This window comes from Leopardus geoffroyi, chromosome B2 (genome assembly GCF_018350155.1).
Source record: "Leopardus geoffroyi isolate Oge1 chromosome B2, O.geoffroyi_Oge1_pat1.0, whole genome shotgun sequence".
Taxonomy (NCBI): Eukaryota; Metazoa; Chordata; class Mammalia; order Carnivora; family Felidae; genus Leopardus; species Leopardus geoffroyi.
This window is the reverse complement of record NC_059332.1, coordinates 144124382-144152128: the sequence shown is the minus strand read 5'-3', so window position 1 is coordinate 144152128 and position 27747 is coordinate 144124382. Positions and strand designations below refer to the sequence as shown.

The 27747-nt window shown below is 48.8% G+C and overlaps 1 protein-coding gene across 1 annotated transcript; it reads right to left on the bottom strand.

Moving 5' to 3' along the window:
• Positions 1 to 1022: 1022 nt before the first annotated feature.
• On the bottom strand, positions 1023 to 27747 carry MAS1 (MAS1 proto-oncogene, G protein-coupled receptor). The gene is made up of 2 exons (XM_045500201.1): positions 26203 to 27747; positions 1023 to 10277 (listed from the first exon to the last, which is right to left on the bottom strand). Exon 2 carries the CDS (start codon positions 10238 to 10240, stop codon positions 9263 to 9265), a length of 978 nt encoding a protein of 325 aa, XP_045356157.1. The 5' UTR covers positions 10241 to 10277; positions 26203 to 27747; the 3' UTR covers positions 1023 to 9262.

The following is a 27747-nucleotide window of genomic DNA, read 5'->3' as shown; positions in this document are numbered from 1 at the left end:
TCTGCCTCTCAGGCCTCATCTATTTTCTCTCTCCCAGGAAGAAGAAAGGTAGGAAGACCTCAGGACCCCATTTTCATTCCCCATAAACGTTCAACTATGCTCAACCAGGGCTAATGAGGCTGAAGGACTTTTAATGGTGTTTCACTGTGCCGTTATGTTTTAAGGAATGTTTTTAGCTTTCTACATTTGCCTACGAGCAAATCATTTTAGGGGTACACTTTGATCAAAAGCATACATCAATAAATCAGGGTGATAATGACCTTTGCATTAATAACATCCTGAAATATTTGTCCCACAAGTCTAGACAAGGCTTATGTCCCTTGTTTAAGATGGTGTTGGTACAAAGCTTGCAAGTGCTAATCAACCCAGTATTAGGAATGTTCTGATTTTCAGATTTGTCAGCAATTAGAGTTTATTCATGCTGTACCCAAAAGCCATATGTGAGAGCTTTATCTTTCTGAAAACCCAACATGAATTCTTACACATGAACATTTCATTCCTAGTCTCTGAAGAACTCCAATAGTTCCCCCTGAATCCAGAGAATATAGTTTGGTATGACTGAAGAAAATGGTCCTTGAGTATAGAAATTGAATTCTATTTATAGCCAAGTTAGCTACCACAGAAAGTCTCTCTCTCTCTTGTTTTCTAGTATCACCTATGGTCCACCAAAATTGGAATTTCTTAACTTTATACCAATTTCACCCATCAGTTTGAGTCAAGGTGTCTGCCAGACCTTTTGCAAAGTCAAATCCTCAAGGGACAATGAAGATTTGCCACCACCAAGGTCAGGGTTGTAAACGGATGTGCTGTGGCCACATTAAAAGCAATTCCAGAAGAGGGAGTCCCAAAATACTCTAGATCATGGGTGGCAAAGTATGGCAGCCACCAAAGCTGGCTTTGGTGGCCGCCACTTGTTTCTGTACAACCTACAAACTAAGAATAGGTTTTTTTTCGCATTTTTAAATGGTTGAAGAAAAAATAAAGGAGAATTTTTATGGCATATGAAAGAAAATTACACGAGATTTAATTTTTAGTATCTGTAAATAAAGTTTTATTGGAACATAGCCATGCTCACTCATTTATGCATTATCTGTGGCCTCTTTCACACAGAAAGTGACCGAGCTGTGTCATCGCAACACAAAAAGTGACCGAGTTGAGTCATTGCAACACAAACCGTATGGCCATCAAAGCCCGAAACGGTCGCTCTCTGGCCCCTCTGTGATGGCTTCGCTGAGATCATGTAGGGCTGCTGTAGAAAAGACTACACTCATTTGAAAACACAGATTGTGAGAGGTATTGTTTAATCAGCCTCATGTCTGCACTCTCACTGGAGATAGTGCCAGTGCAACACCTCCTGGAGGGACAGAGGAAGTTTGTCCTCATTCACTGTCATCACCACTACTGGCTTGGGGCCCTTCGGTGGGCCAGACACTGTCAAGCATACAGAGAAGCACACCTAATGCTTGAAAGCACAAGAACTAATTGTTTCTATTGTGGCAAAAATATACATAACATGAAAGTCACCATTTTAGCCATTCCTAAGTGTCTATTTCAGTACAATTCAGTACATTTACAGTACTGTGCACCCATCACCACCATGCATCTCCAGAGCTTTCTCCTCCGCCCAGACTGAAACTCTGTCCACACTGACCACTAACTCCCCATCCTCTTCCCCAGCTCCTGGCAGCTGCCCTTCTACAATCTGTCCTTAAGAACTGGACTGCACCAGGCACCTGATGTAAGTGGAATCACACTTTTGTGTCCAGCTTATTTCACTTAGCATAATATCTTCAAAGAAGATCTCACTTTTTTTTTTTAAAGATTTTTTTTTTTTATTTTTAAGTAATCTCTACACCCAGTGTGGGTTTCTAACCCACAACCCTGAGATCAAGAGTCACACACTTCAGCAGAGCCAGCGAGGTGCCCTAGGAATGACTTTTATTGATGTTTCCGGTTTAGGCAGAGTTTCACAAACATTATCTCACTTGTATTTGGCACAACTATTTTATGAGGCAGGTTATTTTGATCTCATTAGAGCAAAGACTGTTGGTTAGCCCTGAAACCCCCCTGAGGTCACCCACAGGCGGATCCTGCACCTGCCCCATGGCTCCCTGGGCCTCTCTGCTTCAAGGTGTTCTCAACACAGGCTGTGCTCTACCTGGGCACAGGGCATGCCCAGAGTTGCTGAGAGTTGTCACTCCAAGAGTGACCCTCGCTTACAAGAGGCAGGACGCAGTGGCTCTGTACCACCTTCAGCCCTCCAGGTCTGAGGTGGGTGACACATGTCTCTCAGGGGTGTCCACTGTTCTGGGCCCCTGTACTCACTAATCACTCTGAATTGGCTTCCTCTCTTTCCTGTCTGCATATCTCAATCCCTCCCTCGCTCCTCAGGGTGACCTCCTAAATAAATTGCACCAAATCCTTGCCTCAGGATCTGCTTCGCAGGGAACTTGCTGACTCTCACACAGCTGGCAGGTGGAAAGTCAGATGTTAAGTTCTAGTTTTCTCACTCCAAGGGCAGGGCCCTTCTCTCTGCCTGCCTTACAGTGAAAGCAAAAGCGGTCTCTGCCTCAGGCATTCAGTTCTGGTGTTGGCTGAGGCCTTAGAAAGGGAGTGTTAACTCTCAGTTAATTCCTTCCTTGAATGACCTAAACCAGAGCTCCTTACAAAGATACTAATCTTGATCAGACTGCTTTGTAAAAGTGTTATACTTGGGGAACTGGTCCTATCTTCAGCAGGATAGAGCTGATGTGTCAAGACTGGTTATCGTTAAGTAAATTTGGAATTTATAGATTTACGGGGCACAGAAGACTGGAGAAGACAGAATAGTGACACACACATTTTCTGTATGATAAACAGAATACCCCAAACCTAACTGCCTTCCTTCAAAAACAATGTGTTTATCTACGTTGCTTGAAACTCACCAGTCTAGAGCTAAACTACATTCTCGTATAGAAGGGAGTGTTTTGGGATCTGATTCTCAGTTTGGGGCTCCTCCAAAAAACAGTTTCATCTGTGTCTGTACTTGCCTGTATCATTTGAATCATCAGCTTTCTGTTGGGTAAGATCTGTACTTCACACTGAGTCTCTTTGACATCTCAACTCTTTGTGTTAACACTCATATGTACACATTTAAAAATAATAATTAGCATAGGAAGATCTCCTTATCCAAGGATGACTAGTTTTAGTAAAAGTTTGTTAAAAGGGAATCTTATTAAAATGAGGACCAAAATTTCATAGTAAATCCTGGGGGGCGGGGGGGGGGGTGGAAAGCTTAATACATTACCTCAAAAAGTAAAATTCAAATTATGAAAAAGTTTTTCATTTTGCCTTTATCAAAATTTATTGTAATGTTGTGCACCTAAAACTAATGCGATGTTATCTGTCAATTATATGTCAATGAAACAGGAGGGAAAAAACTTGTAGTTTCAACCACATGCTAATTGGTTTAAGTAAGTGGGAAAACAGCAGTTGATTTTTGGCCTCTTGGAAAAGTTTATTCTCAGGAAGGTTCCTGTCAGAAGACAGTTGCCATGTTGTAAGAAACTCCAGCCACACCAAGAGATCAAGTGTAGGAACTCTGGACAATCTCTCCAACTGAGCCCACAGCCATCTATCAACGCTAAGAGTGTGCCATCTTGGATGCCCCACCCTGTACAGCCTTCAGACCCCTGCTGCCTCCACCAACATCTGGCCGCAGCTACAAGAGACCCCAATTGGACAGCACGCAGCTGAGCTCAGTCAACCCATAGATCCTTGAGAAGTGACAAATTTTCATTTTCAGTCACAGGAAAAAGTTAATAATTTTTGGAATAATTTTTCTGTGAAAATTGTACCTACCAAAATTGTACCTCACACAGGTGTGGGGGCTCCCCTTAGCCAAGGGCACCTTGAATTTCCTCAGAATAAAAAGGGAGCCTACGTGCAGAGAAATGCAGCTAGATCTGTAGTTGTGATATGGGTAAGATGTGGAAGGTTTCTTCTAGTTGCTTCTATACTTGTGAAAAAGAAAGCAAACCATCAGCTGAGAGTAAGGGCAAGAAAGAGACAGTGAGAGACTGAGAAAGAGAAGGTGGGAAATGGTCATCCAGGAACTTGGGTCCCAGGAAAGTGCTCCTGAGGGGCTGACATATGAACAGGATGTAGATGGATAAATGAAGGTTGCTGGATTACAAAGAGGGAAGAGCAATCTATGCAAAGGGAAGAGCATCACTGGGGTGACAGGGTGACTATTGGTGTCATTCACTGAGAAAGGAATATAAAAAGAATGGTGCACCTGGCATTGAGTCCAAATGTCCTTTAGGTGGTTGGATACTCAGGACTGGAGCTCAGCAGAGTCTGGTCAATCAGAGGGATGGGAGCGTTGTGGATAGGTGAGCCATTATGGATCAAGAAAGCAAGGGAGAGTGTGCAGAATGAGAGAGCAGAGGTCCAGCCTCTGAATCATGGAAAACACAACCATTTAAGGAAGGAGCAGGGAAGGGCAAGGGAAGAGGTGGAAAGCCTCCAAATCGGTAGGCTGGGATTAAAAATGAGAGCTAGAGGGAAAGTGGCCAACTAGAACTCAAGAAAAGAGATATTTTCAAAGAAAGTATGAGCAGTGTGTCCAGTGCCACAGAAGGGGTAGGTAGAAAAGAGCCTGTCAGACATGGCAATATGGAGGTCACTCATATTCCAAGCTGGGCTGGATTCCGTGTGGAGGGATGAACCATAGCTGAGTCCATACTGCAAGTGTGGAGGAGCCTCTCCAGAAGGTTGTCTGTGAAGAAAGGGAGATGAGACAGAAGCTGAATAGGACTAGAGGGATTGGCTTTTGTTTTTTGACAGTTGGTTTGTGTTAAGATGGGAGTGACCCGGGCGTGGGAGGGAGCAGTGATCCCGCCACTGCAGCAAGTAAGGAGCACCTGCTCCTCCAGGGGCTGGGGTCACAGCCACAAGCAAAAGGAAGTCCTGCCCTCCAGCAGCGTATCCTCCAGAATGAACAAACCCACAGAGGGATGAGCAACAGGACAATGCGATGAGCTCTGAGGAGAAACTGAGCCAAGTGGGGAGAGATGGGAGGCTGGTGGCCATGGGGGGGTGAGGGGAGTGGGAGGCACCTCCCTGCTGAGGTGACATCTGACCAGAAGCCTGAGGGAAGAGGGGAGGTGAGCAGGGACCTGGCGTGGGGGGAGGACAATCCAAGTAGAATGAACATCAAAGCTCATCAAAGTGAAAACCCATAGGTGGGAGTGCACTTGGCATCTTCACAGGATTCCTAGGAAGCAGGTGTGGCTGGAAGAGGAGCCCCACTAACCCCAGGGAGAGTTAGGGGAACTGGGTCATGTAGAAGCCTAGAGACCACTATCAGGACTTGGCTTTTTACAGAAAATAAAATAAATAAAAATAAAATAAAATAAAATAAAACAAAACAAAATTTAAAAAGTAACATTGGTTGCTAATACAGGAGTAAGACTACTATCTGAGAGAGCAATGGACAGGAAAATGTGGAAGGGGAGAGAAATCTTCAGGCAAGAGAGAAAGAAGGGACAATGTTGACGAGGTTACCCTGGACAGAGGAGAGCCTTGGAGAGTTGTTGCCTAATGGCCTTGATTGGCTTTCAGTAATCTATGAAGCAAGGTGGTGAGGAAAGAGTGGCAGTGGGGAGAAAGGTGTCAGACGGAGAGATGAGGAGGGAGAGGGTTTGGAAGAGCTGCCCAGGGCATGATTCATGAAGAGGGACCAAGCTGTTAAGACCTTGACTGTGCAGAAGCCCTCCTCCACGAGTGACCTCCACAATGCCGTGTCCGATGGGCTCTTTTCCACCTACACCTTCTGTGGCACCGGACACACTGCTCACACTTTTCTTGAAAATATCTCTTTTCTTGAGTTCTAGTTGGCCACCTTCCCTCCAGCTCTCATTTTTAATCCTAGCCTACAGATTTAGAGGCTTCCCACCTCTTCCCTTGCCCTTCCCTGCTCCTTCCTTAAATGGCCGGGGTTCTCTGTGCTGCTCGGCAGCCTGGTTTGGGTCAGGGACAACCAGACGAAGGGGAAATGGGAGAGCAAGGGGGCAAGGGCAAGGGAATCAAGGGGGACAGTGAGAGTGACTGTGTCAGGGACACCAGAGGTCTCATTGCACAGAGACAGAGATGACACAGAGGGGACACGTAGATGTGGCAGACACAGAGGTCAGGGACAGGTGGTCTCAGTGGGTAGAAGTTCAAGGCAGTGGGGGTCAGAAAGTGAATGATGTGAAGGACAGGAGATCACGGTCAGAAGGCAGACCTGTGGGATTTTTGTTTGTGGGAGTAGATTGGTGAGTTGTTGTAAGGCTCAAGTGTAGCCCAGAAAGGAGAACAGCTGAGGTCACCGGGTCACCTCGCCACCTGATGGAGGCCAGTGGGGGACTTGTGGCGATACGAAATTGGACCACCACCCATGGCCAGGCTGGATGTCAGTGAGAATGGGTGTGGAGAGGAGGCCCAGGGACTCTGTTCCAAGAATCTTGAAGAATGTGATGACGGAAGACCAAAGACAACGGCATCAAAGAGAGAGGAGTGGGGTGGAAAGCAGGACCATGTGGATCTCCAAGGTCTGCTGCTCCAGCCAGCCCGTACAAGTGACAGCGACTGGCCCTGCTTCTCCCTCGCTGCTGCCTGCCTTTGCTCGTGCCACACTCTTTTGGGGATCCCCTCCTCCCCGACCCACTGAAATCCTACCTGCCCTCAAGCAACCAAAGGACACCTCCATGAAACACTCCTTTTTTACTACACAAGGTGGGATTTCACCTTCCTCTTGATGGCAACACCACTTTGTTTAGAACACTCCCCTAACATTGATCTGTGCCCATCTTGGAGCTGTAGATACACGTGTGCGTCTTCCTCTCTGATTCTAGAACACCTGGGCTTGTTCACATCATAGAGTTTGGCAGAGCAGACCATCCAGGCATATCTGTTCCCTTCATCAAGGACAGTCATTATATCTGAACATACTCCTCCCAGGCTCAGGGAATTCTCAGAAACGGCACCCCCTGGCCTACAATGACTCAGGCCAAGTGTCTAAATGCACAAGGGGTACAAATTAGCTAGTCAACTCTCCATATATGCATATTGACTTAAATCTTCTTGCTTGAATTTTAATCTTATAGTTCACTTTAGGGAATGGGTTTAGGTAAGAGAGAGGAATTCGTCCTTACAACACTGACAAACTGAATCCTACCTGTTTGCCAGGCCTTGCTCTTTAAAAGGTAAGAAGAATTTTTATATTTATGGTCACATTCAATTTCCCCACCTTATCTGCAGGAAGGCAATTGATGAAGGCTTCTTATGAGTTCATCGTATTTTCCGTGGGCGAAAACTCCTTGTTTCCCACGGGTCTTCAGGTTCCTCTTTGAGACCAAATATCCCTTTGAGATGAGATGAGGCAGATCCCTTTCTATTGCCCCAGAGGCCAGCACAGCACTGGGGGGATGGTGGCAAACAGAGGAGAGAGCTCTGACCTCCGTATTCTGTTCTGTCCCAGGGAAGATGCTCTGTTTTCCATTAAAAACAAGATCATTCTAAATGTCAGTGCTCCACACCCATCTGGGCTCCTGAAAGCAAGCTGCCTGGTTTCTGAATCAGATGTCATCCCCCACAGAAGAGCCGCTTGCCTCCAAAGTCGACTGGGCGGGAGGGACTCAATCATCTCCCCCAATGAAGTTGCCCCCATGATCAGCTCACACGCAGTCATTTCTTTCAAAGTCAGAAGATGGAGATGAAGCAGACAGCAACAGAGAACCCTTTCATCACAGCGTCTCTGACCCTTCGGAGACAAATGGTTAAGACAAATCCTAATGGGCTCATTTATGGGAGTGAATAGTTTACTCCCCTAGACCCACACAAAGCATGGCCACTTTCATGGGGCACCTAGAAGGGGCAGAACGAGATGAAACGTAGTAACGTAGTCTATGGGCCACAGTGGGTTTCACGGGTGAAACCCAGGACGCACTGTCTAAAGACTCAGACACAAGTCATGGCAAGCAAGCAGAGCACTAAGGTACTGACAAAGCCCTGCAAAGATTTTCTTGGGAAAAATGCCCAGGGCCCCTCCGAGATGTGGCCACTCTCATCAGCCCCTGCTGTGGTGCCTTCTCCCAAGACTAGAGCAAAGAAGTGCTCAGGAGGAGAGGAAGCCCGAAGCACAGAAACCTGCATCTGGCTGCAGGTGAGAACCTTGTGGCCATAAATAATCCATCACTTCATCATTTCATCTCATGGGGGTGGGATGGGAGGCTCCAAAATCACAATCACCCTCACAAAGTCATGAATTGAGTTCCATTCATGAAAACTTATATCAAGCAAAGGATTTCCCAACAGACTTTCATTACATCAAGCATTCCCACAGAGGGAAGGAAAAGTCATGTGAAACTCCTCTACTGGTGGCCAAATGTGTTTCTTCACAACCTCAGATGATGCTCTAACACATGGCTAGTTGGATGTTATAACATCTGCAGATGTTTTCAGTAGAGGTGCCGTGCTGTGAAAGGCTTTCACGCTTCAAGCAGACAGAAGACCTTCATAAGTTTACATTTAACATTTGAAAACACACAGCAATATTTGTATATAATAGAGCTGTGTGTGCGTGTGTGCACGCATGAGTGCATGTATGTGTGCGTGTTACAAATCAGAAGAGTGTATTTCTTCTTCCACTTCAAGGAGTGAGGAAAAGACTAACATTTATTGAACGTTGACAATATGCCAAGCGCTATTCACACTGTATCTCCCCATTTTATCCTCACTACAAGCCTGGGGACTATTACTATTAAACATTTTATAAGAGAGGAAATGGGGTTCTGAGAGGTCAAACCACTTGCCTGAGGTCACACAGGCAGCAAATGACAGAGTCGATCTGACTCCAAAGCCCATGTTCTTCCTGCCATATCGCTCCACCTTCTCAAGTTCCAGCAAGTGCTTTCGTTAACGTTTCCTGTACTCATCTGTAAATCTTCCTGCTAGAGTAGTTTCTACAGTTCATGGGGAAATGTTGCTGGAAGAGCTGAGGAGGAACAAAATGTTTTTTTATAGGTACAGAAATGATAGAGGCCCGACACATTTTTAGGCTTTTTCAGAAGATACAGTACAAGAATATAGTCTAGCCTCCTCATTAATTAGTCTCTCATGCACATGGGATGGGGTGTCCTTCTGTGTCTTATTTAGGACATATGGAAGTGGTATTCCAAGCACAAAGTACAAATGATCTGTGTCCCACCATTTTGTCCACTGTTCCCTGCCACCGTGCTCAGACCACAGTCTCAATCGTGGTGGTGTTGCCATTGTCTTCCTGGCGCCTGGGTTGCATTTCATCTTTGAAAGCCCTGGTCAGAACCACTTTCAAGGACTCCTTGAACCGCTTCTTCCTACTACTGCCCACAAAGAAGTAAATAAAAGGGTTGGCGCTGCTGTTGATGGTGGAGAAGAGAAGAGAAATGTCGTGCAAGTTCCCGAAGGCTGACCAATACTCATAATACAGCAGGTAGAGGAGCCTCATGGGCATGGCGAAAATGAGGAATATGATGATGGTGACCATGATGACTATGTACAGCTTTGAGGAATGGGCCGTCCACGTGTTCTTGCGGATCTTAATCACCAGGATGGTGCTGGACACCACCATGAGAGGAGTAAAGACCAGGAAGCTCAGGGTGGCTATAAAGATGATCACCGCCCTGCAGTCACTTCGAGAGTGACCCTGTCTTTCACTGTCAATGCACATGACATATTCCATGGTGGTCACTAAGCATGACAGTGCCCACAGGAGGGCACAGACAAACGCTGACTGGTGCTTGGGGCGATGGCATCGGTACCAGATGGGGTACAGGACAGACAGGCACCTCTCCACGCTAATGGCCGTCAACAGATAGAGGCCCGTGTTGTAGCCAAACAGAAACGTCACCGATAATGTGACAATCGTGTAGTAATAGCCAGAAGAGAGCTCATAATCTAAAGCATAGTCGACTGACAGAATAAAAATACAAAAGAGCAGTGAGATGTCTGCTATAGACAAGTGGGTGATGTAGACGGTGAAGGGGTTTCTTTTCATCCGGAAGCAGAGGAACCAGAGGAGGAGCCCATTTTCAACAAAGCCCAGAGGGGAAATGCTCATAATCACCCAGTGCACGACCGGGATTTCCCGATGCAGGTCCCCGACCGAGGTGTTCCTGGCAGTCGAGGTGTTCGTGGACTTCTCATCGATGGACGATGTCATGTTCGACACTTCCATGAGGAGGCCGGGGGGCAGGGGCTCTTCAGGTAATTTTCTATAAACAAGTAAAACAAAAACACACCATGAAAAGTGATGCATCGGGGTAGCAGGGAGAATCTCAGCTACGGGTCATAAACTTCATGTTGCTAACAAATATGTTTAAACTGTACAACTGTCTCTCTGACAATGATAAAACTAGACATTTCTGCAGAAAAGAGAACTGACTTAATGACTTGTTGATCCTCCAATAGCCCTTAATCTTGTATTATTGTTTGCTTGTGGCTCAGGGCCAACAGAGATCCAGCAAAGCAGAGAGGGGCAGAACTCTTGGGGTCCATTTCCCGTCTGGCCCAACTTTCTGAATGGCATTTTGAAAATCAATCATCTCCCATCACTCTGTCTCCCATCCTGAGGAACCAGATTAATCGCATTCACATGCAAAGACAAAATATATGTGTGGTCCGTGTTGTCATTGTTATTATTTTTTTGATGCAGAAAGTGCCACAAGCAATGCGTAAATGATCTGGAAGAGGTACCCAAATTATGTTCAACAGTGTTCCAGTATTTTTGAAAGTGTGAACAATTAGAAGGCATTTTTGTCTTATGTGGTTTCAATACCTGTGGCAAAACCAGACACCTATCTAGCCTAGGTGTGTGGGGCAAGCCAACGTGCCCTGAGGGACAGATGGTGAGCCCTTGCGAGGTGTGGTCGTCTCCCCACAAGGCACAGGCCAGACCATGCAGGAAAACACTACTGATGTTCAACAAAGCACTCACTTGAAACCAATAAAAATGCTAAATATTTGAGACTGCAAAGCAAAGATTCTCAGAAACTTTCTATCACACTTTTATGAATTGTGAACTAAATGTATGCACAGGCCCCGCCCTCATCCTGTTACGTGACAAACACACAGATGCCACTTCCTCCCCCTCGACAAAGGACAAGGTAGGCAGCCACAGACACCCTCGCCCTGGTGCCAAGTTTAACTTGTCCTTGACCTTCTGTTGTGGTCATGAAATCGTTGTCATTTTGACGGTAGTCGTGAAACACTGTTCCTTCTTTGCTTTTTGAACTTTGACCTTGTAGGCCAGGGTCCCCACAAGTGCAAAATAATTAACCTTAAGGAAGTTGATCAAACCAATATTTTAAATTAATAGAAATCTGCCCTTTTCTCACAAGCTTCCCTGAGGCAGAACAGTACAGGATGCGATATTTTATGAAGTTTGCACGTCTCAATGACATGATATTTTGGGACTGAGTCAGCACAAGTCCAGCATCAGCACGGCCTCGTGTTTTGAGCTCAGTGCAGCTGTGCCTGAAACCCAGATGAGCAGGCAGCCTGCTGAGAAGGACAGTTACCTCCCCAGAGCTGTGATCCAGGAACCCAGGGGCCCTCTGCCTCCACTGTCCCCATCCCCCATCTCCTAACACTTCCCTTAGCTGCTCTGATAAGGGATGGGAAATTATTTTTACTAGGGCAAGCTCTCCTTTCATTGCCTAATTAAACAGAAGATATAGACCCAATACCCCCAGGAGCCCAACACAAGGACCAGAATTCAGAATACTATGGCACGGTTGGCCAGAGATCTGCTATAGAGACCAGCCTTTGCTAGAAGTTTGTAAATAAGACAGTCGCATTCCCCAAATTCATTCACCAAATATTTATTCAGTGCCAGCTTCCTGCCGGGCACTGTTCTACATGCTGGGACACGGCAGTGAATGAAACGAAGCACTACCCTCTTGGAGTTTATTTTCCACCAGGAAGGGAGTCAATAGCCAAACAGCAACAACAAATACAAAGATGCCAGGTCCTAATAAGTGCCACGGAGAAAAGTAAAGCATGGACCACGCACGAACCGGAATGTGGTTGTGAGGCAGCATGACATGGTTGGATTCTGGATGCAATTTAGTTTGTTGATGGCTGAGATGTGTTAGTAGAGAGAGAAGGAGTTTTATACCATTTGATGAATGGACAGGGTGCAGGTGGAATAGGTTAGGAAAGGCATATTAAGTATGAAATGCCTATGGAATAGCCAAATACGATGTCTAGTAGCATCAGGAGTTGGGGAGACAGGCAGAGGCTGGGGATAAAAATGCGGGTATTGTATGCAACCAGGTGAGATTTAAAATCATGAGGCTAAGCGAGATTATCTAGGAAATATAGGTAATTAAAAGGGAGAAAAGGTCCAAAGACCAGTCCTTGGGGCATTTCAAAGTTTACAGGCTGGGGAGATGAGAACGAAGCAAAAGAAACAAGAAGGATCTAGCAAAGAGGGAAGGGACAGCCGAGGGAGAGTGGTGTCCAGGGAGCAAAGGTGGCTCAAGGTGTTTCAACTGTGCTAACATCTGGTCCAAGTTCAGATTACATGAGAATTGGGAATGGACCGCTAGAGCAGAGTCATTGTTGACCTTGAGGAGAGCAGTTTCGGTAGAGTAGAGAAAACGAAAGCCTGGTTAACCAACATGGCTTCCAGAGAGGATGGGAGGGGAGAGAGTGCAGGCGGTGAGTATAGACAACCCTCTTGAGGAACCTGAATGTAAATTCAAGCAGAAATCGAGCGGTAACTGGAGAGGGCTGCGGGAGTTCTGGGAGAGTTGATAAGCTAATAAGAATTTTCCAGGAGGAAAAAAACCATTGATGATTCATGGCTTTGGGGTCTAGAGCTTGGTGGAGCTGCGGGCTTTCACTGGTAGCATGATTGATTCATCAGAACAGAAGAAAAGGCAGGGTTTGCAGCTAAGCGGGCAGGCTGACGGCGGGAGTGTTAGAAGTGGAAGAAGTTCTCTACTGAATGTACAGTGTCTCTTTTTTTCAGCAAAGATAGAAGCCGGATCATCAGCCACGAGTGAGGAGAGGCAGACAGTTTAAGGAGAGAGGGCAGCACGCAAAATAATTCAGGGAAAGGGGGAAAGGAATAAGGAAATGCACAAAGAGTGAGATTTCAGGCAAAACTTAGAGCCCACCTACGCTGGTGCTCATGAATTTAAAACTTCAGCATGACATGTGCCTTTCTCCAGCTACAGTTCAGCTGTCCAGGTGGGCGCGTGGTGAAGGACGGAAGTCAGATTTAGCCAGCGCTAGGGTTTTACTAGGCTGGTGCAGTGTGGGAAGGAGAGGCATCAATGGGATTACACCACACGGAAGGGAATGGCTACAATGACGGACTATGGAACCTTAATGGGGTTGGGAGAAAGGTGATGTCATGAGAGAGAGGACAGTGACCAGGACATAGGAGCCATCTGATAGATCCCAGTGCTATCAGAGGATTTTGAAGCCCAAGTACTAAAGGTAGGCAACTGGAAAATAGCCTATGGGGGTGGGAGAAAGGGAGGCTTGAGACCAAGGCAGTGCAGTGTGGGGGCTTTCGCTATTGACAAGTGTAGAGCATGACAGTGGGAAGGAACGGCTGAGGGAGAGTGGGGGACAAGGTCATATGAGATGAGGTCGGGCCATGGAGCCAGGGCTTTGGAAGAAATACCTGCCCGAACATTGAAATGACTAGGAAATAGTGGAATACGGTTAGGGAAAAGAAAAGAAAAGAAAAAAAGAAAAGAAAAGAAAAGAAAAGAAAAGAAGACAAGACTGAGCCAGGTGAGCCAGGGTACTAAAATCTTCCCGGAATTTGGGAGCACAACCCAGGGGTGTGCAAATGGTCACCACGAGGAGGGTCACAGGTAACATAGTTGAATGGCAGCTGCTTCAGAGCTGGGGATTTTGTTGTTAGGGGTGGTGTTTTAGAGGCAGAGAAGAGGAAACAGAATAGTCCTGAATAGAAAAAGGTAGAGGGTAAGAAGGGTCTAGATTGGCACCATCCAGTAGACCTATAATGTAAGCCACATGTCTAATTTAAATTTTTCTAGTAGCCACATACAAAAAACTAACAAGAAACAGGTGAAATGAATGTGAATAACCATTTTGTCTGACCCAGTGTGTCCAAAATACTATTTCAACATGTAATCAATATAAAAAATATTAATGAATATTTTACAATCTGGTTTTCACAGTGAGTCTTTAAACCCCCATGTGTGTTTTACCCTTACGGCACATCTCCCATCATACTGGCCATGTTTCACAGGCTCAACAGCCACGTGTGGCCAGTGGCCACCATACTGGACAGCCCAGGTTGCGAACCATCACAAAACCAAAATACCTTGTACAAGGAAGCCAAATGTGTTCATCTGTTAACAACAAACGTAAACCAAAGACTAGAAAGGTGAAATCAGAACTTTTCTAATTTCTAATTGAATTCTCATCAGCATTCCTAAGAAAATTGATAAGAACATTTTGCTCACTCGGGCTCACATCCTGGAACATGTCACAGACCACAGCATCATTCAGCTTTCTTTCAGCTACTCATTATGTGCGGGATTGCTGTCCTATACTGCGCATACAAGCCAGTTAGGAAAGGCATTTCGACACATGAGATCGAATTGCATTTTTCTTCTACAGTCAAACCAAAGTAACCAAATTCACTCTCTGGAGACAGATCGCCCTCTCTCCATTTTTCAACATTTAGGTTTTGGTCACTTTACAAAGTGTTAAGGATGAAGAAATAAGACATGGCCCTCGGTACCGTACCGTAGGGGAGACAGGCAGAATGAAACCTAACAATACAGGAAAGGGAATGAAGGAGAACTTGACCACATGCCAGGCAGACGTGCAGCAGGAAGCAGCGTCTCGGGCTTTCCAGGAAGGCTTTCCAGGGCTGGGCCTTGAAGAATCTGTAAGAGTTTGGTAGCTGAGGGAGGGAAGAAAGACATTTTAAGAAAAAGGAACAGGGGCGCCTGGGTGGCTCAGTCAGTTGAGTGTCCGACTCTGATTTCGGCTCAGGTCATGATCTCACAGTTTGTGAGTTTGAGCCCTGCATCGGGCTCCACGCTGACAGTGTGGAGCCTGCTTGGGATTCTCTTTCTCCTTCTCTCTGTGTGCCCCGCCCTCAAAAAAATAAATTAATTAAAAAAAAAAGAAAGAAAGAAAAGAAAAAGGAACCGATGGACAGAGCCTGGAGGCAGGAGGGCCTAGGATGTTGGGGTGGGGTTCGAGAAGTCTGGAGGACGCTGGGCAGAGAGGCATGACCTTGTAAGGACATGAATGAATGGACAGCCAGGTTATGATGCTTCTCTAAACATTAGGTTTCTTCTACAGGCTCTGCTTATCCAGCTCGATGCTTATAATTTTCCTGGGATTGCTTATTAAAAATGCAAGTTCCAAGACCCCACTGTTTCAGAAAGTCTGGGGTGGGGCCCTAGAATCTGCAATCTCATAGCCTAGGAGATTCTGATGTGGGTGGGCCATGGGCCATGGTTTGACACCCTCTGCCATTGGCACTGGGGAGCCATGAAAGGTTTCAGCACAGGGCTGGGATATGTCCTGAGAAGTGTTTTAGAAAGGTTACCCTGGTCCTAGTCTAAAGGCTGGATAGAGGGGGAAGATGAATGGGGCAAAGAAGCCAGCAGGGGCTGTTGAGAAGTCCTACAGAGAAATCAGGAGGGAACAGATTCCAGAGACATTTCAGAAAAAAGCAGTCAGGCCTCAGGGACCATGAAGGGGACAAGAGAAAGAGGGGTCAGTGAACTATGCATTCCATCTGATGGGGCTGCGTCTGTGTCTGAGAGCGGGACCGGGGCGTGGGGTGGGGGTGGGGAGGGACAGCGGCCTGAACAGTGTGGGGAACAGAGAGCTCGGGGTGCAGAGCACTACGAACAAAGTGTGGGAAGGGCGTGTCAGGGCAGGTTCCGGGGGTCCGCATCGCCGCGTGCCCTGCTCCCGAGGGCCTGCATTTTTCAATGAGCAGAACTTCATTAAACAAAAGGTAATAGACACACACAGGAGATCTTTAGAACATTATTCATCACTGTGCTTTTGCCTGACTGTGAATTTCAAATGCAGGAACAACCAAAGGCCTGCCCGTCTTCCATTCCCATGACCCTGGCCTGGACCCTCGGGAGGCATCTCCTCACCTCCTGGCCCCCTTGTTCCCTGCGCCAGCCACCCAGTGCTCCCCTCGCCCACTCTGGAGTCACGCACTCATTGCCTCCGTGGCCAGACACTGCTCCTTAGAGCAGAGTTAAAATCGTATCTCCTCCACTAACCTGCGAACTCATGGAAAACAGGGTTTTATCGTATTCACGTCTGAATCCCTAGCACTTGCACGCGGGAGGCATCCAATGGAAACTTCCTGAATTATTCCAAGAAATAAACCCCATCGCAGTGGTCCTGAGGAAAGCACCCAAGAGAGAAAGCCACAACCTCCAGCCCAGGACATGCCAGTTAATAGAAAGTTCTGCAGTGGTCAAAGTGTAACGTGTTGAATCGCAAAAATCCCGAGGCAGTTATTTATTGTGATGTGATTAGAAAGCTAATAAAAATCCCATAAAAACGAATTCTCAGTAAAAACTGATTGTAGCTCTCCACATGGTTCTGTTAGGGTGGGGTTTATTTTATTTTATTTTTTATTTTTGTTAATGTTTATGTATTTTTGAGAGAGACAGAGACAGAGACAGAGCACGAGCAGGGGAGGGGCAGAGAGAGAGGAAGACACAGAATTCGAAGCAGGCTGCAAGCTCTGAAGGGTCAGCACAGAGCCCGACGCGGGGCTTGAACCCAGGAACCATGAGATCGTGACCTGAGCTGAAGTTGGACGCTTAACCGACTGAGCCACCCAAGCGCCCTGAGTGGGGTTTATTTTAAAGGACACATTGCTGGGGTGCATGGGTGGCTTAGTCAGTTAAATGTCCGAGTTTAGCTCAGGTCATGATCTCACTGCTCGTGGGTTCGAGCCCCGCATCGGGCTCTGTGGTGACAGCTTGGAGCCTGGAACCCACTTTGGAACCCTCTCTCTCTGCCCCTACCCCGCTTGTGTGCGCACTCGTTCTCTCTCTCTCTGTCTCTCTCTCTCTCAAAATAAATAAACATGAAAAATATTTTTAAACAATAATAAAGGACACATTGCTATCATCGCACTCCTGGTCTTACCAGACCAAACTGAATTTCAGCCCCTCCAGGGCTGACGGCAGGTGGCAAGACGCGCCTTGGATGCAGCTGGTCCAACCTGCTCTCCGCCTACCCCCGCTTCCCCGGGGTTCCTCGGTCATTTGTACCTCGTCCCTCTCTCTTGCTGGCTGGCTAGGACATTGCAGCAGGGCTGGATGAGGAGCGTGGAAGGGTCATCGCTGAGCGACAGAACGAACGGCCTCGCTCAGAGTAACACACAGGTGAGTTCTCGGAAAGCAGCGAAGACAAAGGATCTGCAGCGCAGGATGCACCCTGAGAGTAACTTGTCTCCGTGTCAACCCAGTGCTAGAGCTGTGCGCTCTGTCCAGACACGCAAATCACTTTTTTGTGTGTACGGCTCGTTTTCAGAGAGAGAGATCGTGTTTGCAGTGGTGCCTGTTACGCGGCAGCGACAGGACGGGGAGGAAGGCGGGCTCATCCCTACAGCCCCCTGTGCCCGGACGCGGTCAGTAACCAGCACCACGTAAGATGGGGGTCAGATGGGACCTCGAGGTGACTGGGTGATGGCACCCGTAAGGGTAAGCCCTACTGGAGGCATCGAGAAGCACCTTCCTACCCTCTCTTCCTTCTCGCAGAAGATCCCCTACAGAAAAAGCGGTACATTAGAAGGCGTCATTGCCCCCCTTTCACAGGGGAAAAATTAAGGATTAATGAGTAGGCCAAGTTCAGAACCACTGTGTCACACAACTCCACGGGCCCCTACCACTCACCCCTCCCCATGTCTGTGCTCCTGGGACCCTGCAGGGCATCAGGGCTGAAAGCTCGTGGGATCCTGATCCCAGAGCTGGCCAGGCCTGGAGCCCAGGGTCCGATCAAGCTGAGCCCGTCTCCCACTTAAAGAAGTCTGGGGGGGTGGGGAGCGCCTGGTGGCTCAGGCGGTTAAGCGTCTGACTTCGGCTGAGGTCATGATCTCATGGTTCATGAGTTGGAGCCCTGTATTGGGCTCTGTGCTGACGGTGTGGAGCCTGCTTGGAATTCTCTCTTTCTCTCTCTGCCTCTCTCTCTCTCTCTCTCTCTCAAAATAAATAAACTTAAAAAAAAAAAAGAAGTCTGAAACCCCTGGTCTGACCAAACCCCTCGTTTTACAGACCCGGAAATGGAAGCCCACCATGGAGACTGTGAGAGGCCATCTAACACCCAGTTGGAGGGAACCCTGTAGCTGGGAGCTCCTGATTCTGACTCCCTACCGCCTCCCCCTCTGCCCTGGGGCTGGACCCTATTTTTAAGACTTTACCTTTTATAGCCCGATCTGGTCTGCCTCCACTCTTCCTACTCAAGGAATTGAAAGCGTCAGATTCTCCAATGTGATAGGGGATTGTTTTTCCCCAATGACTTGATTACTTTCCGATTGTGACTTGGCCAGGGTAGGACCTGGTGGCTGTGTGCTCTCCGAGTTCAAATTCCCCTGGGAGCAAAGTAGCCCCCACACTCTGGTTGAACTGCCCTGCTGTAGACAAGGGCTTGGCCGCTAATTCATGGTACGTTCGGTTTCATCTCAACACAAAATGGGGGTATTCTTTTTTAAGTTTACTTATTTTTTTTTTAATTTTTTTTTCAACGTTTATTTATTTTTTTTGTGACAGAGAGAGACAGAGCATGAACGGGGGAGGGGCAGAGAGAGACGGAGACACAGAATCGGAAACAGGCTCCAGGCTCTGAGCCATCAGCCCAGAGCCTGACGTGGGGCTCGAACTCACGGACCGCGAGATCGTGACCTGGCTGAAGTCGGATGCTTAACCGACTGTGCCACCCAGGCGCCCCAAAGTTTACTTATTTTGAGACAGACAGAGAGAGAGAGAGAGAGAGAGAGAGAACCAGGGGGGAGGGGCAGAGAGGGGGGACAGAGGATTTGAAGCGGGCTCTGTGCTGACAGCAGAGGGCCCAATTCAGGGCTTGAACCCATAAGCCCTGAGCTCATGACCTGAGCCCAAGTCAGACACTTAACTGATTGAGCCACCCAGACACCCCTCCCCGCAAAATGGGGGTATTTTTTAAAAATGTGATTGCCTTTTTCTCTAATTATAAAACAATTTGTTCATTAAATGTATGTGCTCATTGAAGAACATTTGGAAAATTCAGTGGGGGAAAAACCACATATAAAAACTACTCATCAAAATTAATCTGATTTAACATGTTGGGATATTTTCTTTTAGTCTTGTTTCTGTGCCTCACACACGGTCCTTTTTAAAATTGAAACGATGAGGTGTCTGACTTCAGCTCAGCGCATGATCTCATGGTTTGAGGGTTCGAGCCCTGTGTGGGGCTCTGTGCTGACAGCTCAGAGCCCGGAGCCTGCTTTGGATTCACTGTCTCCTCTCTCTCGGTCCCTCCCCTGCTTGTGCTCTTTCTCTCTCTCTCTCAAAAATGAAGAAACTTTAAAAAATAAAAATAAAAATGAAATGGCATTTTTTATCTGTTTTGGTATCCTGCCTTTTTTTTTTTCACTCAATACCATATTGTCACCATGAACCCTAAAAAAATGACCTGACTAGTCACTATTCGGGTGAACCATCATTTATTTGTAAGAATCCTCTAATCCTGGATATATCAGTTGCTTCTTACTTTTCATCATTATTTCTAAAAACAAAGCTCTCTAATGAACTCCCTCAGATGCAGATTTTGCACACATCTTTAATTATTTCCCTAGGACATATTTCTAAAAGCGGAGTTGCTGGATGAAAGGGTATAAATATTTTTGAAGACTTTAAAAGCATATTAACAAACTGTCTTTCCAAAAACACCTGAACCAATTACACGATGTGAAAAGTATAAAACGCTTTCTTTTTTTCACTGCGTATCTATATACACAAACTTGCTCCCCCCCATCCAACAACACCTCTATTTTTTTTTTTTTTTGATTTGTAAATTTGGTAGGTGATAAAAAAGTAGCTCGTTTTCATTTGCATTTATTTGATTGCTAATGAGTTTGGATATTCTCTCATGGTTAACATTCCCTATGTCTTCTTTGGCGAAGTATTTTTTCATGGTTACACGTCTCTTATTGAGTTGTGAGAATTCTTCATAAAGATAACACTTCATCATATTTGTTGTGACAGGTTCTTTTCCCCCAGAAACTGGGGTATTTTATGAAAGATGGAAGGGACGCAGCTTGGAGCCTTCTAACACCACTTCCTTGCCGTTACAAGTCTGCTCATACTCTGTTGGCGGTGGGGGGTTGGAGCTTGAAGGCACCGGGGAAATCCTGCCCACCGCCCTTTATTTTACAGGTGACAAAGCTCCCTCGCAAGCATCCTGAGAACCAGAGCTAGAGCCTAGATTGCCCAGGCCCACCGGGCACGGTTTCTAGTCCCCACACCTGTTCTTTGTTAACAGTTCACGTATGTGTGAAGGTCACTCACCCGTACATGCACCCAGTAAAACTTTTGGGACCTTTTTAAAAAATATTTATTTACTTTTGAGGGAGACAGAGACAGCATAAAAGAGAGCAGGGGAGGGGCAGAAAAAGAGAGGGAGAGAGAGAATCCCAAGCAGGGTCTGTACTGTGGGCACAGAGCCCGATGCAGGGCTCGAACTCATGAGCTATAAGATCATGACCTGAGCCCAAATCAAGATGCTTAACCCACTGAGCCACCTTTGGGACATTTAATAACAGCTTCAATGACATCAGAAGCCATCACCACCATCAACTTGATTGTCAGTAATGGTTTTTATTAACAGACTCAGAGGATTAACTTTTATTAAAGGTTATTTGGGGGGGGGGAACGCCTGGGTGGCTCAGTCGGTTAAGCGTCCGACTTTGGCTCAGGTCATGGTCTCACAGTTCGTGGGTTCGAGCCCCGTGTCGGGCTCTGTGCTGACAGCTGGGAGCCTGGAGCCTGCTTCAGATTCTATGTCTCCCTCGACCTCTGCCCCCCCCCCCACTCACTCTCTGTCCCCCTCTGTCTCAAAAATAAATAAACATTTAAAAAATTAAAAACAAAAAAGGTTATTTAGGGGCACTGGGTGGCTCAGTCGGTGAAGTATCCGACCTCAGCTCCTCTCTCTCTCTGTCCCTCTCTCTCTGCCCTGCCTCCATTTGTGTGCGCTCTCTCCCTGCCTCTCAAAACAAACAAGTAAACAGTTTTTAAAAGGTTATTTAATACAAGAACGGATTATTTCTTGTTATTGAAGGCTAATAATTGTTACCAAAAGATGAATATTATTTATTAGAGGACAGATTTTTTTTATTTACCAAAAATTGTAAGTGCTTATTTGTGCCATCTACCCAGGGCCAAACTCACAGCCATAACAATGCAACAGGGATGCGCTGTTTTCAGTTTCTACTGATTCCAGTTTTTTCTGTGAAATGGAGTGACCCCGAGTCGTCACCACTATCAGCAAACACTTCTGTTGATGAGGGGCGCCACCCTTCACCCTTGTAGGTATTGATACTTCAAGTCAGAAGGGAACGTTCAGGTTATGTCCTTTCATGAGGACAAATAATAAGAATCCGCTGCAGCCGCTCGCCACGTTGTGCTTTGAGACAAGTCCTCCCCAAGGGAGTCAGATGTGATCGCGCTCAGCCTGCCCGCGGCACACACACAGTGTGCTGAGGGCTCTTACCCCTTGTCTCTCGCTGTGGTTCCCAAGATGACACCATTGCCTAAACAGACACACTTTCTTCCCTCCGGCTCCCCTCCTGCCTGCCTGCAGCCTCTTCTCTGTGTCCTTTCCTGGATCCCTCCTTACCTGGCCCTTTGGGCTGCTGGGCTCACTTGCTGAGCCTCTCCTGTCATACCCTATAGACTCTCCCTGGGTGGGCTTGTCCAACCCCCTCATTCAGTATGACCACATGGTAGTGGCACCAGACCTCTGGCTCTGACTCGGACGGCTCCCCGGGACATCGGACCCTGCCGCCCACAGCTCAGACAGCTCCCCAGGACATCAGATCTTCTCGCCCACAGCTCGGACGGCACCCCAGGACATCGGACCCTGTCACCCACAGCTCAGATGGCTCCCCGGATATCAGACTCTGTTGCCCACAGCTCGGACAGCTCCCCGGGACATCGGACCCTGCTGCCCACAGCTCGGACAGCTCCCCAGGACATCATACCCTGTCGCCCACAGCTTGGATGGCTCCCCGGATATCGGACTCTGTTGCCCACAGCTCAGACAGCTCCCCAGGACATAGACCCTGTCACCCACAGCTCAGACAGCTCCCCGGGACATCAGATCTTGTTGCCCACAGCTCGGACGGCGCCCCAGGACATTGGACCCTGTCACCCACAGCTCGGATGGCTCCCCAGGACATTGGACCCTGTCACCCACAGCTTGGATGGCTCCCCAGGACATTGGACCCTGTCGCCCACAGCTCAGATGGCTCCCCGGATATCAGACTCTGTTGCCCACAGTTCAGACAGCTCCCCAGGACATCGGACCCTGTTGCCCACAACTTGGATGGCTCCCCGGATATCGGACTCTGTTGCCCACAGCTCAGACAGCTCCCCAGGACATAGACCCTGTCACCCACAGCTCAGACGGCTCCCCGGGACATCATCTTGTCGCCCACAGCTCGGATGGCGCCCCAGGACATTGGACCCCATCGCCCACAGCTCGGATGGCTCTCCAGGACATCGGACCCTGTCGCCCACAGCTCAGATGGCTCCCCGGATATCAGACCCTGTTGCCCACAGTTCAGAAAGCTCCCCAGGACATCGGACCCTGTCACCCACAGCTCTGTATGTCTGCAGCCAGGCCTCTCACGGAGGCACACCCACCCCAGCCGCCCTGAAGCAGCGATGAGACCCTGCTCTGGTATTCCTAGTCCTTTAAGCCAAAACACTGGGTGGTTTACCCCACGCTGCTCATCTTGTATGTTCCCTGCACCAGTCCCTTTTACACGTTATACGTACTATACTCTGTGTTCTTATAATTAAGTAATCTGGGGAAAAGAAAATGGTATTAAGAAAATCATAAGGAAGAGGGGCACCTGGGTGGCTGGGTCGGTTAAGCGTCCCACTCTTGATCTCGGCTCAGGTGGGGGTCTCGCGGTTTGTGAGATGGAGAACTGAGTCGGGCTCTGCGCTGGCAGTGTGGAGCCCGCTTGGGATTCTCTCTCTCCCTCTCTTTCTGCCCCTCCCCCACTCGTGTTCATGCTCTCTCTCTCAAAATAAATAAACTTTAAAAAAAAAAGAAGAGAAAACACAGTTACAGTACGGTACGGTGTTTATCGACAAAATCTGCGTGTACGTGAACTCCTGCAGTTCAAACCCATGTTGTTCAAAGGTCCGCACGTATACACATTCAAAGGATTCACATCAGCGTCTCCGATTTCAATCCAATGCCCCTGAGTTAGTTTCGTCTTCTTCCTCGCCATATTTCTAACTCCCTTCTCTGATGGTGAGAAACTTGGCCCCCATTATCCTCCATATATTTATTTATTTGATCCACCCACCTGTAGGTAAATCACCTCTGTGTCTGCCACTGCCCAGCCCCCGTCCCCACACGGCCGCTCCCCCCACTTTGTCGGCTCTTCCACCTCCCGTCAGGCCACCGCTGCCACTGCCCTCTGCCCTGGACACACTCCTCCCCGAGCAGAAGCCCTGACCCTGGTGCCAGTCCCCGCCACCCCCGTGCAGAGGGGTGCACCTCCTTGCCCCCCCCCCATGTCGCCCCCCCCCTCACCCTGGCTGGGCTGTCCCGCTATGCTCATAGCTCACCCTCTCAGGCCCCAACACCTCGCACAAGCCCCAGCGAGCCAGGCTGATCGCAGTAGAGGGCACCACCTCCCCCTTGCAAAAATCAAAAGAACTACACGCAATTTGGCAGTGCAAAGGAGACGTTTGAAAAGAGAAGTTTGACGGTGTTCAGGTTACCCTGCAGAGACGACTCTCTATTCCCCCTCTGCTGAGGCTGCACTGCCTCAGAGCCCCATTTTCCAAGTGACCGCTAGATTCAGGTCCTACAGAAAGCAGTCTGGCCCCTCTGAGCTTCGGTTGCTTCGCATAATTGGCATTTTCATGTATCTCTGGAAGGTTAGGGTGTAAGGAAACCTAGATATTGAAAAGCACTTTGCCGATAATGAGTCTCGTGGAAATGCCAAATTGAGATAGAGAATCCACAAGCAGCGAAAACAAGCATGGTGGTTTCCATAGCCGTTTAAGGATGTGGGCTTTGCAGAGCCCGTGTCCCGGTGGGTCTCCTGGAAATTGCTACCTGTGTTTCCCTCCCAACGAAAGTGAGAGGAAGAGATGGGCAGTGGGGTGATGGACGAGCAAGGAGAATCAAAGAAGGCAGAGAGTTGTGGACTTTCTTCAGCTTCATTGGGGCATAAGGCAAAGAGTTTTAAATGCTATACAATTTGCTCGCCAAAGTTTTCTCTAGAGTCCTAAGAAGCAAACATGCCCTTCCACATTCCCAGTCAATGGCCACAGTCCTCCTGTGGTCCTGCATTCCCAGCCTGCCCCATAGCTCTTCGAGGAAGGAAGAAAGGGAGGGAGGAAGGGGGGAAGGAGGGAGGGAAGGAAGGAAGGAAGGAAGGAAGGAAGGAAGGAAGGAAAGGAGGGAGGGAGGAAAGAAGAAAGGAAAGAAGGGAGGGAGGGAGGAAGGAAGGAAGGAAGGAAGGAAGGAAGGAAGGAAGGAAGGAAAAAAAGGACAGAGGAAGGAAGGGAGGGAGGGAGGGAGGAAAGGGAGGGAAGGATTAAGGGAGGAAGGGAGGGAGGAAGGAAAAGGAAAAAGAGAAAAACCAACAAAACCAGGGCTCCACAGGAGGTCATCTGAAACCTTTTTTTGTTCCTCCGCAACCAAAAAGAGAGGCCTGACCCTAGGCTGGCCCTCCCGGGTACGCAGCTCCCGAGGAAAGGGCAAATTCTTCCTTCTGTGTGTGTGCAGTGAACTGGACAAACAGAAATCTATTTGTGAGACGGAATTTCCATGGCAGGTACGGGGTCTGATGGGAATGTGCAGGGCAGGGACATCTGTCCTGGTATTAAACGCCTCGTTTCCAGCTTCCTACCGCCTGAGCCATCTGCACAGAGAAGCAAAAACTTTTTGCTCCCTTCCCATTGTACGTACAGCAGGAGCCCCTTACAACACCGGTCTCAGGGGAGGGGGTGCAGGGCGGGGGGGTGGGGGTGGGGGTGGCGATCTCGTCCCCTAGAAGACTTTTGGCAGGTCTGCACTATTGGTCTCCAGTGGTTGAGACCAGGGATGCCTCTCAACACCCCACAACGCCCAGAACGGCTCCCGCAACAAAGAATCATCTGGTCCAGATGTCGTGGTGCCAGGTTGAGAAAGCTCCGGAGGCAGGCTCGTTAACCACCTTCTTGCTGCTGCTTACGAAGCAACTGAACAACATCCTATACATAGTTTCCCCAAATGCCCCCCACCCCTGCCTGGGAAATAGTGCCAAGATACATCGAAGATGAGACGGAACAGGAGATGGCTTTCAGGGCCGCCTTGCCACCCCTGGATGGCACGTGTGAGTTTCACAAGGAGCAGAAGCAGGTACTAATTCTGGTGACCGCTAAGGAAAGGCAAAAAAAAAAAAAAAAAAAAAAATCAATCCAGCTTTGCCTCTGGCCATGTCCAACTGCTTCCAGCCCGGTGACTTCCCCAGAGGAATCAAATATAGTAACAACCCTTTCAGACCCCGACCCTTCTAGCATTCAGAGCAACACACGAAACGACCCCAAACCCTTCCAAGCCCGCACCGGATTCGCGAATCGACCCCGAGAGCCTCGCCCCCACCACGAGTCAGAAAGAAAACGCCAACACGGAAGTTTCAACCCCGGAGTTGCAAACCAATGTCTGTGGACAGTTCGCCCAGCGAAGAAGCAAGTTTTCCAAAACAAAGGCAGGAAGGGGGATACAGAGGTGTCTGTCACCACCCACCGAACATCCAACCCCCTGTAAAAACGACCGGCACGCAAAGAGTCCCCGGGGAGGTCGCTTTTCAAAGAGGGAACATCTTAACTCTGGTCGCCGAGGGCAGCTGAGCAGTTAAAACCCGGGGTGCAGACTCACTAGTTCCATTTGCTCAGGGAGGGTCAGAGGTGGCAGCGGGGACGCTGTCCGTTCGCATCCTGGGGCCCTGGGGCCCAGCCTGCGGGGTCTCCGGTCCCCGCAGCTCCAAGGATGGCTTCAGCCTCCCTTCTCTGGAGAAATCAGAGCCGCTCTCCCACTGCTGAAAATATTTGAGATGTGCCAAGCAGATGGTCCCACGCTTATCAGCAGAAGCCGCACTTCAAATGGCATCGTTCAGTGAAGCACTCGAGTGAAAATCTTCACGCTGCTCCAGAGTGGGAACGGGCTGGTGGTGATGTGGGGTGGCTGACCCCCTGGGACCGTGAGGGCCAGCCAGGGCCGAGGGGAAAGGGGACCCGGAGAAACGTCCCGTGGAAGGGCACAATCACGCACGTCGCCGGAACACAGAACCACTTGAGTCCCTGCCGGCCAGTCTCTGCAAAGCTCTTTGAGACTCCATTTGCTCGCCTGGGAAATGGAGCCAATTGTATCACCACAAAGAGTTGCAATGAGTAAGTAAGATGTGGATATAGACCTGCACAGTGGGAGACACCCTGTTCAATCATTAAACATCCGCTCCCTGCCTGCAGCGCATTTCCAGAGTCATGAGCCCGCGCCAGGGTGTGAGCACGACGCAGTGGAGACAGGGAGCCCAGGAGCCCAGCCGTGGAGTCCCTGGAGGGACACGGGAGCCCAGACAGCTTCTCCGCCTGGTTCGGAGACTAACCCGTTACGTGCGTCCTCACCCCTGCGATCAAGCTCCGTTCTCCCTGACCCCTGTTCCCTTTCCAACGGCCCCGGTGTAAAGGCCCAGAGGCCAAGCGGGAAAATTCTGGATAGTTTGACTCGCCAAGCCCTCCCGCGAAGACCCACCCTCCACTCGTGGCAGTGTCTCTTCCTTGTCAAAAGCATCCCTTTGTGGTTACTGTGTCAGAGTAGTAATGGACCCGCGGGACCCATGAGATCAAAACAGGGCGAGAAGGCGATTTCAGATCCTGCGGGGAAGCAGACTCAGGAGCCCAGATACGAAGCTTTCCTCCAACTGCTTTTGTAAGCAGCAGGACCCGAGTGAGCCGCACGGCTGGGGCTGGCGGGGGACAGCCCGATCTGTGGTCTGGCCTCCCGGCGGGAAGAAGAAAGGAGGAGGCCGGGAGCTTTCCCTCGGGACCTCAAGCCACAGGCGAAATAAGGTGAGGTTCGGGGCACCCATTGGGCGGCAGAGCAAAACCTCAGGTGAGCTGGGTGCCAGGGGAGTCGGAAGTGCGCTCGCATTACCTGGTTCCGATGTTCCAAAGGAGGAGAGGGTCGGGGTCCTGGAGGACTTTACATTTCCCAGAGGCTAATCAGAAACCGGGGTTTCCTAAAGCCAACTGCGAGGCAGAGAGGAAGGAGCAGTCGGTGGGAAGGGGCCGGGCACACGCCAGCAAAGACAGGTAGGAGAGCAATACCGGGCCGCTGCGAGGGCTGCAAAGTCACGGTCGGGGAGGAAAGAGACAACGGAAGGACAGGAGGGATGAAGGAGAGCGGGGCAGGGGCGGGGGGGGG

Coding starts and splice junctions, on each gene's coding strand:
- MAS1 (XM_045500201.1), bottom strand. CDS start 10,240: ATGGAAGTGTCGAACATGACATCGTCCATCGATGAGAAGTCCACGAAC.